Below are 17825 nucleotides of genomic sequence, written 5' to 3' on the forward strand. Positions count from 1 at the left end.
GGACTGACATCCCCCTCATCTGCCAAACGTGCAAACTTGTTGGGGTGTGTCAGATCAGGGCTAGCCTCCCTGGCACTCTTCCCTCTACCCCGCTTTCTAACTCTTACTGTTAAATAGTTCTGAATAGTCACAGCAGTAATAAAAAATAAATGTAATATTCTAAAAGATGGCAATGTGACAGATACTAATCTCAAAAGTATATGAAAGATTTAATGAGTACCTGCCATTTCAGATAACTTTTCAGAATAAGCTGCAATATGGAGTGACAGCACTACAATTGACCATTATAAGACTTATGTCTGAAACAGTTTTCTCCTCTGCAAGCTAAATCTAAAATTCTCAACTGTCCCTGAGCTGGCGACTGCAAAAATAGCTGTAATTATTTTTTGCCCAGAATATACATAGGGACAGATTTATCAAACTGGTGTGAAGGAAAACTGGCTTAGTTGCCCATTGCAACCAATTAGATTCCGCCTTTCATTTTCGAAAGGAGCTCTAAAAAATGAGAGGTGGAATCTGGTTGCTATTAGCAATTGGGCCAATTTTCCTTCATACCACTTTCGATAAATCTACCCCATACAGTCAGGAGATTCTGATCCCTAGCACTCTCTCTCAGAATTATATTACAGAGAAGTATTGCACAGTATAGATGTGAATAAAGCACTTGGTGTGAGATATAACACTTACAAGTCTTCTAAGGCCTCTTTCACACGGGCGTCATGGATTTGGGTCGAATAAGATGCGGGCGTGTCGCGGGAAAATGCGCGATTTTTCCACACGAGTGCAAAACATTTTAATGCGCTTTGCACGCTCGTGAGAAAAATCGGCATGTTTGGTACCCAAACCTGAACTTCTTCACAGAAGTTCGGGTTTGGGTTAGGTGTTGTGTAGATTGTATTATTTTCCCTTATAACATGGTTACAAGGGAAAATAATAGCATTCTTAATACAGAATGCTTAGTAAAATAGGGCTGGAGGGGTTAAAAAAATAAAATAAAATACTCACCTTAATCCACTTGTTCGCGCAGCACTGCTTCTCTTCTTTCTTCTGGACCTAGGTAAAGGACCTTTGATGACATCACTGCGCTCATCACATGGTATGTCACATGATCCATCACCATTGTGATGGATCATGTGACGGACCATGTGATGAGCGCAGTGACGTCACCACAGGTCCTTTTCCTCCTGCACAGCAAAGAAGAAGAAAGAAGAGAAACCGAGCTTCACGAACAAGTGGATTGAGTTAAAACAAATTTTAACCCCTCCAGCCCTATTTTACTAAGCATTCTGTATTAAGAATGCTATTATTTTCCCTTATAACCATGTTATAAGGGAAAATAATAATGATCCGGTCCCCATCCCGATCATCTCCTAGCAACCATGCATGAAAATCGCACCACATCCGCACTTGCTTGCGGATGCTTGCCATTTACACGCAGCCCTATTCACTTCTATGGGGCCTGCGTTGCGTGAAAAACGCACAAAATAGAGCATGCTGCGATTTTTAGTGCGGGTGCAATGCGTTCACCTCACGCATTGCACCCGCGTTGAAATCTCTCCTCACTGCTCCTTCCCCACTATCCTCTCCATAGACATCTATGGGATGATGTAATACGACCCTTTAGTAATCAGGCAGCCCGTTTTGGTCTTACAAGACAGATTTATCACAGAATTCAGAGGAAATGTTAGTTTAGGAAAGGGGGCAGGGAAGGCCATCAGGTAACTCTACAAGAAGAATTTTTTGCCGATAAGATATATTACAAAGTTTCTTATATTCACTTGTATTACTGATTTATGGAAAGTTGTGTGAAATGACTAACAGTTTAAAGAGAAAATGGCAGCCATTTTTTAGACAGTTTCTCAAAATGCAAGAACTGTGGACAACATGCGCAAGACAATTCTGAAGTGAGCTCAACTATTCAAGCACATTTACAAACTTACGCACAGCATAATCAAATTCATCACAGCAAATCCATTCTGTGTTTCTGTAACCATGACAACATGAACATGTTGTCGGATATCAATTCCAATCATTACCAAACTAAAAAGAGGCAAGGGGGTCACGGATTTACACCCATTTCAGTCCAAAAATATGTATTTAAAAAAACTGCATGTTTGCTGGAAATAATAGGAACGCTATGCAAAATGATTTTCAATCCTGTTTTCATTTACTGCTCCCTACCAGATAAAAAAAAGAGAGTTGTTGTTTTAACCTCCTCCCGACCGCCTAACGCAGGGATGCGTCCTGCGGGCGGGCGGTTTGTTCCTCTTGGACGCATCGGCGCGTCATCTCGCGAGATGACACAGGAGCGCGCGTTCACAGGAGCGAAGGTAAACGAGCTGATCTACAGCCTGCCAGCGGCGATCATTCACTGGCAGGCTGTAGATGCGATTTTTTTTAACCCCTGAAAGGTATATCAGACGCTGTTTTGTTAACAGCGTCTGATATACCTGCTACCTGGTCCTCTGGTGGTCTCTTTTGCTTGGATCGAGCACCAGAGGACACAGGCAGCTCTGTAAAGTAGCACCAATCACCACACTACACTACACCCCCCCCCGTCACTTATTAACCGCTTATTAACCCCTGATCACCCCATATAGACTCGCTGATCACCCCCCTGTCATTGATCACCCACCTGTAAGGCTCCATTCAGACGTCCGTATGTGTTTTGCGAATCCGCAAACACGGACACCGGCAATGTGCTTTCCGCATTTAGCGGATCTGCACATTGCCAGAACTATATAGAAAATGCCTTTTCTTGTCCGCAATTGCGGACAAGAATAGGACATGTTCTATAGGCTCTACAAAAAACGCAGTGTTCGCCCGATCAGGCCTGATCTTGTGCGCACACTTGCGTTCAGTCCGCCCCACCGCAGTGACAGAAATTATTTTTTTCTGATCACTGCAAAAACACCGTAAAATCGCAGCGGCGCTATAAAGATCACTTTTGAGGGGCATGGCGAGTTCATAGAAGATATATTTTTTTTGGCACAAGTTAGCGGAAATTGATTTTATTTTATTTTTTTCTTACAAAGTCTCATATTCCACAAACTTGTGACAAAAAATAAAATGAACATGAACTCACCATATCCCTCACGGTATCCAAATGCGTAAAATTTTTTAGACATTTATATTCCAGACTTCTTCTCACGCTTTAGGTCCCCTAAGGCTAAGTTCACACGAACGTGCGTGACCCGTGGCCGTATTGCGGCCCGCAAATCGCGGGCCGCAATACACGGCCACAGTTCCGTGTGAATTCTGCATCATGGATGCGGACCCATTCACTTCAATGGGTCCGCTAATCCGGAATCGCGTAACGGCCGCACGGGACGGGACCCCTCGGAAGCACTACGGAGTGCCTCCTGGGGTTACGTCCCGTTGTTCCGTTCCGCTAAAAGATAGAACAAGTCCTATCTTTTCGCGGAACGGCCGGATCGCGGACCCATTAAAGTGAATGGGTCCGCGATCCGATGCGGCTGACCTACGGCCGGCGAACAAGCATTGCGGCCCGCTATTTGCGGGCCGCTTCACAGGCACGGGTCACACACGTTCGTGTGAACCCGGCCTAAAATGCCGGGCAGTATAAATACCCCACGTGACCCTATTTTGGAAAGAAGACACCCCAAGGTATTCCGTGAGGGGCATGGCGAGTTCATGTAAAATTGTATTTTTTGTCACAAGTTAGTGGAATATGAGACTTTGTAAGAGAAAAATAAAAAATAAAAAAATCATTTTCCGCTAACTTGTGCCAAAAAAAAAAAATATTCTAGGAACTCAACCTTGCCCCTTACGAAATACCTTGGGGTGTCTTCTTTCCAAAATGGGGTCACTTGTGGGGCATTTATACTCTCCTGGCATTTTAGTGGACCTAAAGCGTGAGAAGTAGTTTGGAATCCAAATGCGTAAAAAATGCCCTGTGAAATCGTAAAGATTCTCATTGGAATTTGGGCCCCTTTGCGCACCTAGGCTGCAAAAAAGTGTCACACATGTAGTATCGCCGTACTCAGAAGAAGTAGGGCAATGTGTTCTGGGGTGTATTTTTACATATACCCATACTGTGTGAGATAAATATCTCTGTAAAAGACAAATTTTCCCATTTTTTTATACAAAGTTGTCATTTTACAGAGATTTTTATCTCACCCAGCATGGGTATATGTAAAAATACACCTCAAAACACATTGCCCTACTTCTTCTGAGTACGGCGATACCACATGTGTGACACTTTTTTGCAGCCTAGGTGCGCAAAGGGGCCCAAATTCCAATGAGAATCTTTACGATTTCACATGGCATTTTTGACGCATTTGGATTTCAAACTACTTCTCACGCTTTAGGGCCCCTAAAATGCAAGGACAGTATAAATACCCCACAAGTGACCCCATTTTAGAAAGAATACACCCCAAGGTATTCCGTGAGGGGTATTGGTGAGTTCATGTAAAATTTTATTTTTTGTCACAAGTTAGTGGAATATGAGACTTTGTAAGAAAAAAATAAAATAAAAATAATTTTCCGCTAACTTGTGACAAAAAATAAAAACTTCCATGAACTCACTATGCCCATCAGCGAATACCTTAGGGTGTCTACTTTCCAAAATGGGGTCATTTGTGGGGTGTTTCTACTGTCTGGGCATTGTAGAACCTCAGGAAACATGACAGGTGCTCAGAAAGTCAAAGTGCGTAAATTCACATTTTTGCACCATAGTTTGTAAACGCTATAACTTTTACCCAAACCAATAAATATACACTTATTGCATTTTTTTTTATCAGACATGTAGAACAATAAATTTAGAGGAAAATGTATATAGAAATGTAGTTATATTTGAAAAATAGAAAGTAGAAAAAGAAAACAGAAAGTGAAAAACTTCATTTTTTTGCAAAGATTTCGGTCAATTTCAATTAATATCAAAAAAAGTAAAAAAGTCAGCAGCAATGAAATACCACCAAATGAAAGCTCTATTAGTGAGAAGAAAAGCAGGTAAAATTCATTTGGGTGGTAAGTTGTATGACCGAGCAATAAACCGTGAAAGTAGTGTAGTGCAGAATTGTAAAAAGTGGTCTGGTCATTAAGGGGGTTTAAGCTAGGGGAGCTGAGGTGGTTAAAGGCGATAGCTGGAGTCTTATCCATTTAGATCAAACTCCATCATGTAAAATATATTCACCCTAATAAAACATGGTTTCAAAATACTATACCATTCTCCAGATCACAAAGTAGTTGTGCGACATTGCAGTCCCATGATACACCCACCATTGCAGATAGGTGCCTGTGCACATTATTTAGTAACTTTTGCATATGCACATAAACAGAACTGTAAGCCTTACCTATTTCATTGGCATCTGACACAAGCACTAAAGGTCCGGCCGGCACCTGTGCAGATCAAGCAGTGTAAACAGGGATCTGCTGCCGGGAATAACTATTTTCTGTGGGCACACGCGATCACTGTAGTGTTCGCTTGTCTCCATACAGCGGAGGCGATTGCTGCATGTAAATACAGCCCTCATCTCTGCTGACAATCTGGTCATTTTCGGGAATGTTTTGCTTGTTCTCGGTAAGGCTACTTTCACACTTGCGGCAGAGTGATCCGGCAAGCAGTTCCGTTGCATGCGCAGACCGGAAGGACGGATCCGGCATTCAGGCAAGTCTTCAGTTTTTTTGGCCGGAGATAAAACCGTAGCATGCTGCGGGTTTATCTTTTTCCTGATCAGTCAAAAAGACTGAACTGAAGACATCCTGATGCATTCTGAACGGATTACTCTCCATTCAGAATGCATGGGGATAAAACTGATCAGTTCTTTTCCGGTATTGAGCCCCTAGGACGGAACTCTATGCTGGAAAAGAAAAATGCTAGTGTGAAAGTACCCTTACCTGCCTGCTAAATCAGTATGTGAAAGGAACTTTAGGGTATAGGCATATAGCAGTGTAGTTTATGCAGATTTTGTGCGGTTTTCACTGGGTTTGAGCACCAAAAGAGCAGCGCAGCTGCGACATGTGCCAGCACCATTTAGGGTGACTTCACACGTGGCAGAATTCCATCAGAAAATATACCACATAAAGACTTCCTCCATGTTAACCTATGGGGCTGAAAAGTATCAATCCCTGCACTGTGTTCCCACTGTAGAATAACATTTCACAAAGTAAATAATGATGTGTTGCGGATTTTCTGAAGCTGAATGTCTCCATTCATTTCAATGGGGATGCAATCTGCACATAAATCCGCGCATAAAAATCCACAATAAAATCAGGAAACTATCATTTGCACCTTGGTAAAAACGTGAACCTGCATATTTACTGGTGGATTTGTTAAGGCACCCTTAGGGCTCATGCACACGACCGTTGTTGTTTTACGGTCCTTTTTTCACAGATCCGTTGTTCCATATCTGAGGTTTCTTTTCTCTGATTTCAGTCCTCTTCCATTCTGTTATTGCACAAAACATATCCGTATGGTTTCCGTATTTGATCCGTTTTTTTGCGGATCGGAAGCGGAAACAGTAACTTATGAGCAATATGGGCTGGGCATAGGATTTCTACAGTATGGATCCGCAAAATACGGATGAAATATGAATGACATACAGATGTGTTCCGTGTGCATTCCACATTTTTTGCAGAACCATTGACTTGAATGGGGCCTCGGACTGTGATCTGCAGACAATAATACTTTTTTGCGGAATGGAAATATGGAAACGGAATGCACACTGAGTACCTTCTGTTATTTTTGCGGATCCATTGAAGTGAATGGTTCCGCATACGGTCCGCAAAAAAAAAAAACGGAACGGAAGCTGGAAGAAAATACGTTCGTGTGCATGAGCCCTTTGGCTGAGTTCACACATTGTGGACGCTCTGCAGCCGAGGTGTGTCTGGGATGTGACCAAAACCTCAGCGACATGTAGTTCAAGAAAGTTTTTGCTCTGACAGAGAGCAGCGTCATTGTAAATAGTTGCACAGCAAACTGCTAAGCTAAACTGCTTTTAGCTGCCGTCAATTTACAATCTGCACCAATCTACAATATGGAACAGGTTCAGCCACACCAAGGGCACATTTTGGTTGTGGGGTGTCTACAAGGTGTGAACATGGTCTCAGACGGCAGCTGCTCATGTGCTAAAATAGTCAGAATACAACTGATCAGACATTTCCAGCATATTTCATCGATCTGTCATATTAATAAAGTTCTGGTTTATAAACCTACATTATTGAACAGTTTATGTATTGAACAGCAAAACAGACACTTGGTTGTCTAGATTGTTCCTAGAACAAGGATTAAAGGGGTTGTCTCACTTCAGCAAATAGCATTTATCATGTAGAGAAAGTTAATATAAGACACTTACTACACTGCGTGCAGAATTATTAGGCAAATGCGTATTTTGACCACATCATCCTCTTTATGCATGTTGTCTTACTCCAAGCTCTATAGGCTCGAAAGCCTACTACCAATTAAGCATATTAGGTGATGTGCATCTCTGTAATGAGAAGGGGTGTGGTCTAATGACATCAACACCCTATATTAGGTGTGCATAATTATTAGGCAACTTCCTTTCCTTTGGCAAAATGGGTCAAAAGAAGGACTTGACAGGCTCAGAAAAGTCAAAAATACTGAGATATCTTGCAGAGGGATGCAGCACTCTTAAAATTGCAAGGCTTCTGAAGTGTGATCATCGAACAATCAAGCGTTTCATTCAAAATAGTCAACAGGGTCGCAAGAAGCGTGTGGAAAAACCAAGGCGCAAAATAACTGCCCATGAACTGAGAAAAGTCGAGCGTGCAGCTGCCAAGATGCCACTTGCCACCAGTTTGGCCATATTTCAGAGCTGCAACATCACTGGAGTGCCCAAAAGCACAAGGTGTGCAATACTCAGAGACATGGCCAAGGTAAGAAAGGCTGAAAGACGACCACCACTGAACAAGACACACAAGCTGAAACGTCAAGACTGGGCCAAGAAATATCTCAAGACTGATTTTTCTAAGGTTTTATGGACTGATGAAATGAGAGTGAGTCTTGATGGGCCAGATGGATGGGCCCGTGGCTGGATTGGTAAAGGGCAGAGAGCTCCAGTCCGACTCAGACGCCAGCAAGGTGGAGGTGGAGTACTGGTTTGGGCTGGTATCATCAAAGATGAGCTTGTGGGGCCTTTTCGGGTTGAGGATGGAGTCAAGCTCAACTCCCAGTCCTACTGCCAGTTTCTGGAAGACACCTTCTTCAAGCAGTGGTACAGGAAGAAGTCTGCATCCTTCAAGAAAAACATGATTTTCATGCAGGACAATGCTCCATCACACGCGTCCAAGTACTCCACAGCGTGGATGGCAAGAAAGGGTATAAAAGAAGAAAATCTAATGACATGGCCTCCTTGTTCACCTGATCTGAACCCCATTGAGAACCTGTGGTCCATCATCAAATGTGAGATTTACAAGGAGGGAAAACAGTACACCTCTCTGAACAGTGTCTGGGAGGCTGTGGTTGCTGCTGCACGCAATGTTGATGGTGAACAGATCAAAACACTGACAGAATCCATGGATGGCAGGCTTTTGAGTGTCCTTGCAAAGAAAGGTGGCTATATTGGTCACTGATTTGTTTTTGTTTTGTTTTTGAATGTCAGAAATGTATATTTGTGAATGTTGAGATGTTATATTGGTTTCACTGGTAAAAATAAATAATTGAAATGGGTATATATTTGTTTTTTGTTAAGTTGCCTAATAATTATGCACAGTAATAGTCACCTGCACACACAGATATCCCCCTAAAATAGCTAAAACTAAAAACAAACTAAAAACTACTTCCAAAAATATTCAGCTTTGATATTAAGTTTTTTGGGTTCATTGAGAACATGGTTGTTGTTCAATATTAAAATTAATCCTCAAAAATACAACTTGCCTAATAATTCTGCACTCCCTGTAATGTATTGTGATCATCCATATTGCTTCCTTTGCTGGCTGGATTCATTTTTTAATTGCATTATACACTGCTCGTTTAGATGGTCATGACCACCCTGCAATCCAACAGTGGTGGTCGTGCCTGCACGCTATAGTCAGCCTTTCTGGTGGCTGGGCCCATAAGAAAGCACATAGGCACGCATTTCTTCCTACAGTGTGCAAGCACAGCCACTGGTCGTAACCATGGAAACGAGAAGTGCATAATGTGATCGAAAAATAAGTGTAGCCAGGAAAAGAGATAATACGGACAATCACAATACATTAGTAAGTGTCTTGTATTAAATTCTCTACATGATAAATGCCATGTTCTGAAGTGAGACAACCCTTTTATCAGGGACTTAAATCATTACGGAAAACCAAACAATATAAAACAATAATACACCTCAGATATTATACTGAAAAGAATTCCCACATGGTGTAGGAGCACAGTACTCTACCTGGCGGTATTCAGTAAAGGATGCTTAGTTCCCACCAATTTTCTCACTTGCATTGCTATGTTGCTTAGTTCATCACTCAGAAGACAACGGAGACTCATAAAAGATGTTGGATAACCCACAATTTTTTCTGCATCAGAAACAACTTTGTTCCATTGTGAAGTTGTAGGAGAGCCAGGAAAGAGACTGATCGCCCTTCTTGTGCAGAAAACACTGGAGCTGGGTCTACAAATCCCCAGTGGCCACATCGCACACTTCATCAAAGACATTGTACCACCAAACCTATAAAAAAAAGACATATAATACATATATAGAAATAAATATATTTATAGACAGAAGAACATAGGGAGTATATCAACAAATAGTAAATATCATGTTAATGTATAGATATCAGTGGAGGTCTGCTGCCTTCCCTCTGGGACCCGTGAGAAAAAGGATGCTCCAAATAAGGCTGACAGTCTCTATTATGAATATATACAGTACAGACCAAAAGTTTGGACACACCTTCTCATTCAAAGAGTTTTCTTTATTTTCATGACTATGAAGGCATCAAAACTATGAATTAACACATGTGGAATTATATACATAACAAACAAGTGTGAAACAACTGAAAATATGTCATATTCTAGGTTCTTCAAAGTAGCCACCTTTTTCTTTGATTACTGCTTTGCACACTCTTGGCATTCTCTTGATGAGCTTCAAGAGGTAGTCACCTGAAATGGTCTTCCAACAGTCTTGAAGGAGTTCCCAGAGATGCTTAGCACTTTTTGGCCCTTTTGCCTTCACTCTGCGGTCCAGCTCACCCCAAACCATCTCGATTGGGTTCAGGTCCGGTGACTGTGGAGGCCAGGTCATCTGGCGCAGCACCCCATCACTCTCCTTCATGGTCAAATAACCCTTACTTTCAAAGTTTTCCCAATTTTTCGGCTGGCTGACTGACCATTTCTTAAAGTAATGATGGCCACTCGTTTTTCTTTACTTAGAATTTATATTATGGCAAGAAAAAAGCAGCTAACAGTCTATTCAGTAGGACTATCAGCTGTGTATCCACCTGACTTCTCCTCAACGCAACTGATGGTCCCAACCCCATTTATTAGGCAAGAAATCCCACTTATTAAACCTGACAGGGCACACCTGTGAAGTGAAAACCATTTCAGGGGACTACCTCTTGAAGCTCATCAAAAGAATGCCAAGAGTGTGCAAAGCAGTAATTAATGCAAAAGGTGGCTACTTTGAAGAACCTAGAATATGACATATTTTCAGTTGTTTCACACTTGTTTGTTATGTATATAATTCCACATGTGTCAATTCATAGTTTTGATGCCTTCAGTGTGAATCTACAATTTTCATAGTCATGAAAATAAAGAAAACTCTTTGAATGAGAAGGTGTGTCCAAACTTTTGGTCTGTACTGTATATATATATATATATATATATATATTGGTGACAGCAATAGAAAATACATCCACTTAAGGGCAGAGTTGTTGTTCCAGGGTGACGGCAATCTATGTACAGAAATCTCCATGCTTACAAAAATGTCTTAGTGGAATTAGGAACAATAGTTGTAATACAAAGTTATCAGTTATTTTAAATACACAAAGTACCCAGGACAAACCAATGTGAAGGTTCTTTTGCATGTTGCCCCACTGGCCTACTTTTATAGACACTGGTAGAGCTTTACTGATCCGAGAGGTGAGCGTTCTCCACCCCTCACCCTTGGGCAGCAGGAACAGCTTGGCACAGGGACTGGTAAGCATTGAAACCCCCACATCACGGTATACATTCCTGTACAGCACTTTTATGTGGGAGCTAAATGCAGCAGGAACCGCTTTGCACGGAAGCCAGTGAGCACCCCCAACCCTTTACAGCTCTTCCATGTGTGTACTGAATGCAGCAGAAGCAGCCGGCCACAGGTTGGTGAAGTAGGAGCAGCTGAGCCAAATGCGCAGGTTAGTGTAGCATGAGCAGCACTTACTACACTGCTGAGTGCAGGACACAGGACACAGTGGACTTAGCTTGGATGAAACAGCATCCTTCTCCAACCTTTCTCCACTACACTGGTGAATGGGTGGCATGGTATCGTTCTCCCTCAACCCCCACCCCCCAGCTGGTGAGTGTGGGCCACAGTGTCCTTCACAGTATAAACAATTAGATGTCCAGACACCTTCTATTTGCCTATGTATACCTTAAAAAAGTATTCATAACTTTTCCACATTACACCCACAAACAAATATATTTTATTGGGATTTTATGTGATTGATCAACATAAAGTAGCAAATATGTGTGAAGTGAAAAGAAAATGATAAATGGTTTTCAAAATTTTTAATAAATAAAAATCTGGAAAGTGTGGGGTCCATTTGTATTCAGCCCCCTGTACTATGATACCCCTGAATAAAATCCAGTGTGACCAACTGCCTTCAGAAGACACCGAATTAGTAAATAGAGTCCAGCTGTGTGTAATTTATTTTCAGTATAATGACAGCTGTTCTATGAAGGCCTCAGAGGTTTGTTAGAGAACAGTAGTAATTAAACAGCATCATTAAAACCAAGGAACACACCAGACAGGTCAGGGATAAAGTTGTGGAGAAGTGTAAAGCAGGGTTAGGTTATAAAAAAAATATCCCAAGCTCTGAACATATCACAGAGCACTGTTTAATCCATCATCTGAAAACTAAAGGAGTATGGCACAACTGCAAGACATGGCCACCCATCTAAACTTACAGCCAAGGCAAGAAAATCTCTAATTAGATAAGCAGCCAAGAAGTCCTGGTCATTCTGGAGGAGTTGCAGAGATCCACAGCTCAATCTGTCCACAGGACAACTATTAGTCATGTACGCCACAAATCTGTCCTTTATAGAAGAGTGGCAAGAAGAAAGCCATTTTTAAAAGTAAGCCATAAAAAGTCCTGTTTGCCACAAGCCATGTAGGGGACACAGCAAACATGTGGAAGAAGGTGCTCTGGTCAGATGAGACCAAAGCTGAACTTTTTTGCCTAAATGCAAAACACTATGCGTAAGAACACTAACACTGCACATCACCTTGAACACACCAGCTTTTCTTTAGCAGAGACAGGGAAGCTGATCAGAGTTGATGGGAAGATGGATGTAGCTAAATACAGGGCAATCCTGGAGGGCGAAGGTTCACCTTCCTGCAGGACAATAACCCTAAACATATAGCCAGAGCTACAATGGAATGGTTTAGATCAAATAATATTCATGTGTTAGAATGGCCCAGTCAAAGTCCAGACATACCTGTATGAGAATCTGTGGCAAGATATAAAAATTGCTGTTCACAGGCGCTCTCCTACAATCTGACTGAGCTTGAGCTAAAAATGTCAGCCTCTCTACCACCAAAGCTGGTAGAGACATAACCCAAAAGACTTGCAGCTGTAACTGCAATAAAAGGTGGTCCTACAAAGTATTGACTCAGGAAAGCTGAATCAAAAGCATGCCGCACTTTTTTTTAGATTTTTATTTATTAAAACTTTTGATAGCCATGTATCATTTTCTTTTCACTTCACACATACTTCGTACTTTGTGTTGGTCTATCACATAAAATTCCAATAAAATACATTCACGTTTGTGGGTGTAAGGCCTCATTCACATGTCAATATTTTGGCCAGTGATTTCCATCAGCAATTGTGAGCAAAAACCAGGTACAGCTCTAAACACAGCAGGTGAAAATCTTTCCCTTAGGCCTCCTGCACACGACCGTTGTGTGCACCCGTGGCCGTTGTGCCGTTTTCCGTTTTTTTTCACGGACCCATTGACTTTCAATGGGTCCGTGGAAAAAACGGAAAATGCACCGTTTTGCAGCCGCATCCGAGATCCGTGTTTCCTGGCCGTGAAAAAAATAGGACCTGTCCTATTTTTTTCACGGCCAACGGTTCACGGACCGATTCAAATCAATGGGTCCGTGAAAGAACACGGATGCACACAAGATTGGCATCCGTGTCCGTGATCCGTGGCCGTAGGTTACTTTAATACAGACGGATCCAAAGATCCGTCTGCATAAAAGCTTTTTCAGATCTAAGTTTTCACTTCGTGAAAACTCAGATCCGACAGTATATTCTAACACAGAAGCGTTCCCATGGTGATGGGGACGCTTCTAGTTAGAATACACTACAAACTGTGTACAAGACTGCCCCCTGCTGCCTGGCAGCACCCGATCTCTTACAGGGGGCCGTGATCGGCACAATTAACCCCTTCAGGTGCGGCACCTGAAGGGGTTAATTGAACTATCATATCCCCCTGTAAGAGATCAGGGCTGCCAGGCAGCAGGGGGCAGACCCTCCCCCCCTCCCCAGTTTGAATATCATTGGTGGCCAGTGCGCCCCCCCCCCCCCTCTATTGTAATAATAGGTTGGTGGCCAGTGCGGCCCCCCCTCCCTCTTTTGTAATTATTCGTTGGTGGCACAGTGTGCGCCCCCCCCTCTATTGTAATAATTCGTTGGTGGCACAGTGTGCGCCCCCCATCGGCCCCCCCTCCCTCTATAGCATTAACAACATTGGTGGCCAGTGTGCGGCCTCCCATCTCCCCCCCCCCCATCATTGGTGGCAGCGGAGTTCCGATCGGAGTCCCAGTTTATTCGCTGGGGCTCCGATCGGTAACCATGGCAACCAGGACGCTACTACAGTCCTGGTTGCCATGGTTACTTAGCAATAGTACAATAGTAGAAGATTCATACTTACCTGCTGGTGGCTGCTGCGATGTTCGTGTCCGGCCGGGAGCTCCACCTACTGGTAAAGTGACAGATCTGTGCGGCGCATTGCTAAATGAACTGTCACTTACCAGTAGGAGGAGCTCCCGGCCGGACACAGACATCGCAGCTCCCAGGTAAGTATGAATCTTTTACTATTGTACTATTGCTAGTAACCCGCTGCCACCAATGATCGGGGGGGGGGGGGTTAGATGGGAGGCCGCACACTGGCCACCAATGTTGTTAATGCTATAGAGGGAGGGGGGGCCGATGGGGGGCGCACACTGTGCCACCAACGATTTATTACAATAGAGGGAGGAAGGGGGGGGGCGCACACTGTGCCACCAACGATTTATTACAATAGAGGGAGGAAGGGGGGGGGTGCACACTGTGCCACCAACAAATTATTACAATAGAGGGAGGAAGGGGGGGGGGCGCACACTGTGCCACCAACGAATTATTACAATAGAGGGAGGAAGGGGGGGGGGGGCGCACACTGTGCCACCAACGAATTATTACAATAGAGGGAGGAAGGGGGGGGGCCGCACTGGCCACCAATGATATTCAAACTGGGGAGAGGGGGGGGTCTGCCCCCTGCTGCCTGGCAGCCCTGATCTCTTACAGGGGGATATGATAGTACAATTAACCCCTTCAGGTGCGGCACCTGAGGGGTTAATTGTGCTGATCACGGCCCCCTGTAAGAGATCGGATGCTGCTAGGCAGCAGGGGGCAGTCATGTACACAGTTTGTAGTATATTCTAACTAGAAGCGTCCCCATCACCATGGGAACGCCTCTGTGTTAGAATATACTGTCGGAAATGAGGTTTCACGATCTAACTCATATCCGACAGTATATTCTAACATAGAGGCGTTCCCATGGTGATGGGGACGCTTCAAGTTAAAATATACCATCGGATTGGAGAAAACTCCGATCCGATGGTATAAAAGGGACTCCAGACTTTACATTGAAAGTCAATAGGGACGGATCCGTTTGAAATGGCACCATATTGTGTCAACGTCAAACGGATCCGTCCCCATTGACTTGCATTGTAATTCAGGACGGATCCGTTTGGCTCCGTACGGCCAGGCGGACACCAAAACGACTTTTTTTTCATGTCCGTGGATCCTCCAAAAATCAAGGAAGACCCACGGACGAAAAAACGGTCACGGATCACGGAAAAACGGGACCCGTTTTTGCGGACCGCAAAAAAAATACGTTCGTGTGCAGGAGGCCTTATACCTCGTGTCTGTGGAGGCTCCAATCCTGGTTCTGGCTCCCAATCACTGGTGGAAATAACTGACCAAACACTGATGTGTGAATGAGGCATAACATGAAAAAATGTGGAAAAGTTCATGTGGTATGAATACTTTTTTAAGGCACTGTATATATAAATGCCTTAACATGTCATGTGGTCATCCAACCACATGGTAGCAGTATTTCGGTTACAAACCGACACAGGACACGATAAGGCCTATACATATTAGATCTAAGGTGTAAGGTGTTTAGTTGTACTTAGCCCTGATAGTCATTCTCCTGTTGAAATTGATCTGTGGATAAGCAGTGCCTATGACATCTTGGCAGTAGACATAGCAATGGATGTGATCATGATTTTCCCACTACCACTTCTCCATAGTGTTAATAGGAGTCAAGACTGTGCTGATGGATGCAGCCAGTATTAGCACATTTTCACACGGCAGTATTCTGGTCAGTATTTTTTACCAGGATTTGTAAGGCAAAACTAAGAGTCCAAAACAGTGGCGGATTATAATTGGGGCGTTTGGGTCGGCAGCCCCGGACCTGGCATCGCTGGGGGGCCCCAACGCCGACCCAAACGCCCACAAACTACGGCAGGGCACGGGAGCACATAGTTCCCTGCCCCGCCGTCTATCACCGGCATAGGCTTCAAGCCTAGTAGGCCTGAGGTCTATGTGGTGGTAGAAGCGCGTCGCGGCATGCGTGATGACGTCATTGCGCGCCTATATAGGGGCGCGCACAGGGCTTTGATGTACACTCGCCTGCCTCACCTTTCCGGACACAGGTAAGTATTAGCCTTTTTTGTTAGTTTTTTTGTGCATGTGCCAACTTTGGGGGGCAGAGGAGGACATATTACTACAGGGACAGTGAGGGCAAATGTTTCCATGTGGGTAAATTACTTAATTGGAGGCAGTGTGGGGGCACATTACTTAATGGGGCAGTGTGGGGGGTTATTACTTAATGGGGCAGTGTGGGGGGTTATTACTTGATGGGGGCAGTGTGGGGGGGGGGGTTATTACTTGATGGGGGCAATGTGGGGGAAATTACTTGATGGGGGCAGTGTGGGGGAAATTACTTGATGGGGGCAGTGTGGGGGAAATTACTTGATGGGGGCAGTGTGGGGGAAATTACTTGATGGGGGCAGTGTGGGGGACACTATACAGGCATTATTACCTGGAGCACAATATAGGGTGTTATTACTGGGGGCACTCTGGGGGACATTATAATTGCTGCAGACACTATAGGGCCCTTTGGGGTAATTTATCAAACTGGTGTAACATAGAACTGGGTTAGTTACCCATAGCAACAGATTCCACCTTTCATTTTTGACAGCTCCTTTGGAAAATGAAAGGTGGAATCTGATTGGTTGCTATGGGCACCTAAGCCAGTTCTACTTTATACCAGTTTGATAAATTACCCCAATTATGAGAAATCTAACGTGTCTGTGTAACAAACTCTGTAGAGACAAGATGCGGCTGAAAGAATTTGTCATGGTGGTCTGGGTCAAACAGAGGAGAAAAGGAAAGAAAATATCTAAATGACAGGAGATGTCCCTGGATGTAAGAGGTATGTGGTGCTGTATGCCCCTATATGTAGAGCTGGCTCACTACTGTGATCTGCGTCTCATCTTCTCCTCCAAGTGTTTTTTTTTATCATAATCTTATGTATTTAAAATTTGGCAACTAAAATTTGTCACCTGCAGTCCTATGTAATAGCCCAGATAACAGTGATAACATTCTGTGTGCAGATAATGTAGTAGATGTTCCATGCAGTTCCACATAACACAATAGTTCACTGTGTTATGTGGGGTGTTACATATAGGACTGCAGGTAACATCTATGACATCTGTACTCTGAGAGTTATCAGATGGTGGGGGTCAGACTCCTGGCACCCCCACAAATCAGCTGATTGAGGAGACCGCGATGTCCCAGTGAGTGCCGCAGCCTCTTTGCCACTTACCAAGTACATTGCTGTCAATATGGTAGCACTGTGCTTGGTACTGCAGCTCAGACCCAATCACTCAGATGGGATAGAGCTGCACCTAGACCATGTGAACAATGTTGGGTAGACAGCCCCGGGCCTATCATGCACTTAATCTACCCCTGGTCCAAAACCTAGAAGACAAGGTGCTTCCATTATTGGTTTTGTTTTTCCCAAACAAGGTTCCATTTATGGTTTTGGCTTTCAAATACTGATGCAAAATCCTGACCAGAATACTGCCATATGATACTGGCCTTACGGTTCATCATTAGACAGACCTGCTGTTGATTTTAACTGCAGATTTCAAAATACAGGGGTGAAATCCACCGTGAATCTGTAGTGAAATTTGCATATTACACGCGTGGAATCACCGCCTATCTGCTGTCACGGGAGGGTGGGGACACGCTCATGCACATCACTAAATGAATGGAGCAGGCACGTCACTTATCACAACCATTCTGAAGTGGTGATAGTTACAGGGCACAGACTGCACAGGGCTTTTCCTCCTCCTATGAATTCTCTCCCTGTAAGGCCTCATGCA

General features: G+C 43.7%; 1 protein-coding gene across 1 annotated transcript in view; it reads right to left on the bottom strand.

Annotated features, from left to right (window-relative positions):
- PDSS2 (decaprenyl diphosphate synthase subunit 2) overlaps positions 1–17825 on the bottom strand; it is a 239473-nt gene that overhangs the window by 207051 nt on the left and 14597 nt on the right. Inside the window, exon 2 of the mRNA XM_040428832.1 lies at positions 9354–9632. Within this exon, the coding sequence (XP_040284766.1) occupies positions 9354–9619 (266 nt within the window). The 5' untranslated portion in view covers positions 9620–9632. The remainder of the gene's footprint in view (positions 1–9353; positions 9633–17825) is intronic.

The sequence above is a fragment of the Bufo bufo genome, chromosome 4 (genome assembly GCF_905171765.1).
Source record: "Bufo bufo chromosome 4, aBufBuf1.1, whole genome shotgun sequence".
NCBI classification, from domain to species: domain Eukaryota; kingdom Metazoa; phylum Chordata; class Amphibia; order Anura; family Bufonidae; genus Bufo; species Bufo bufo.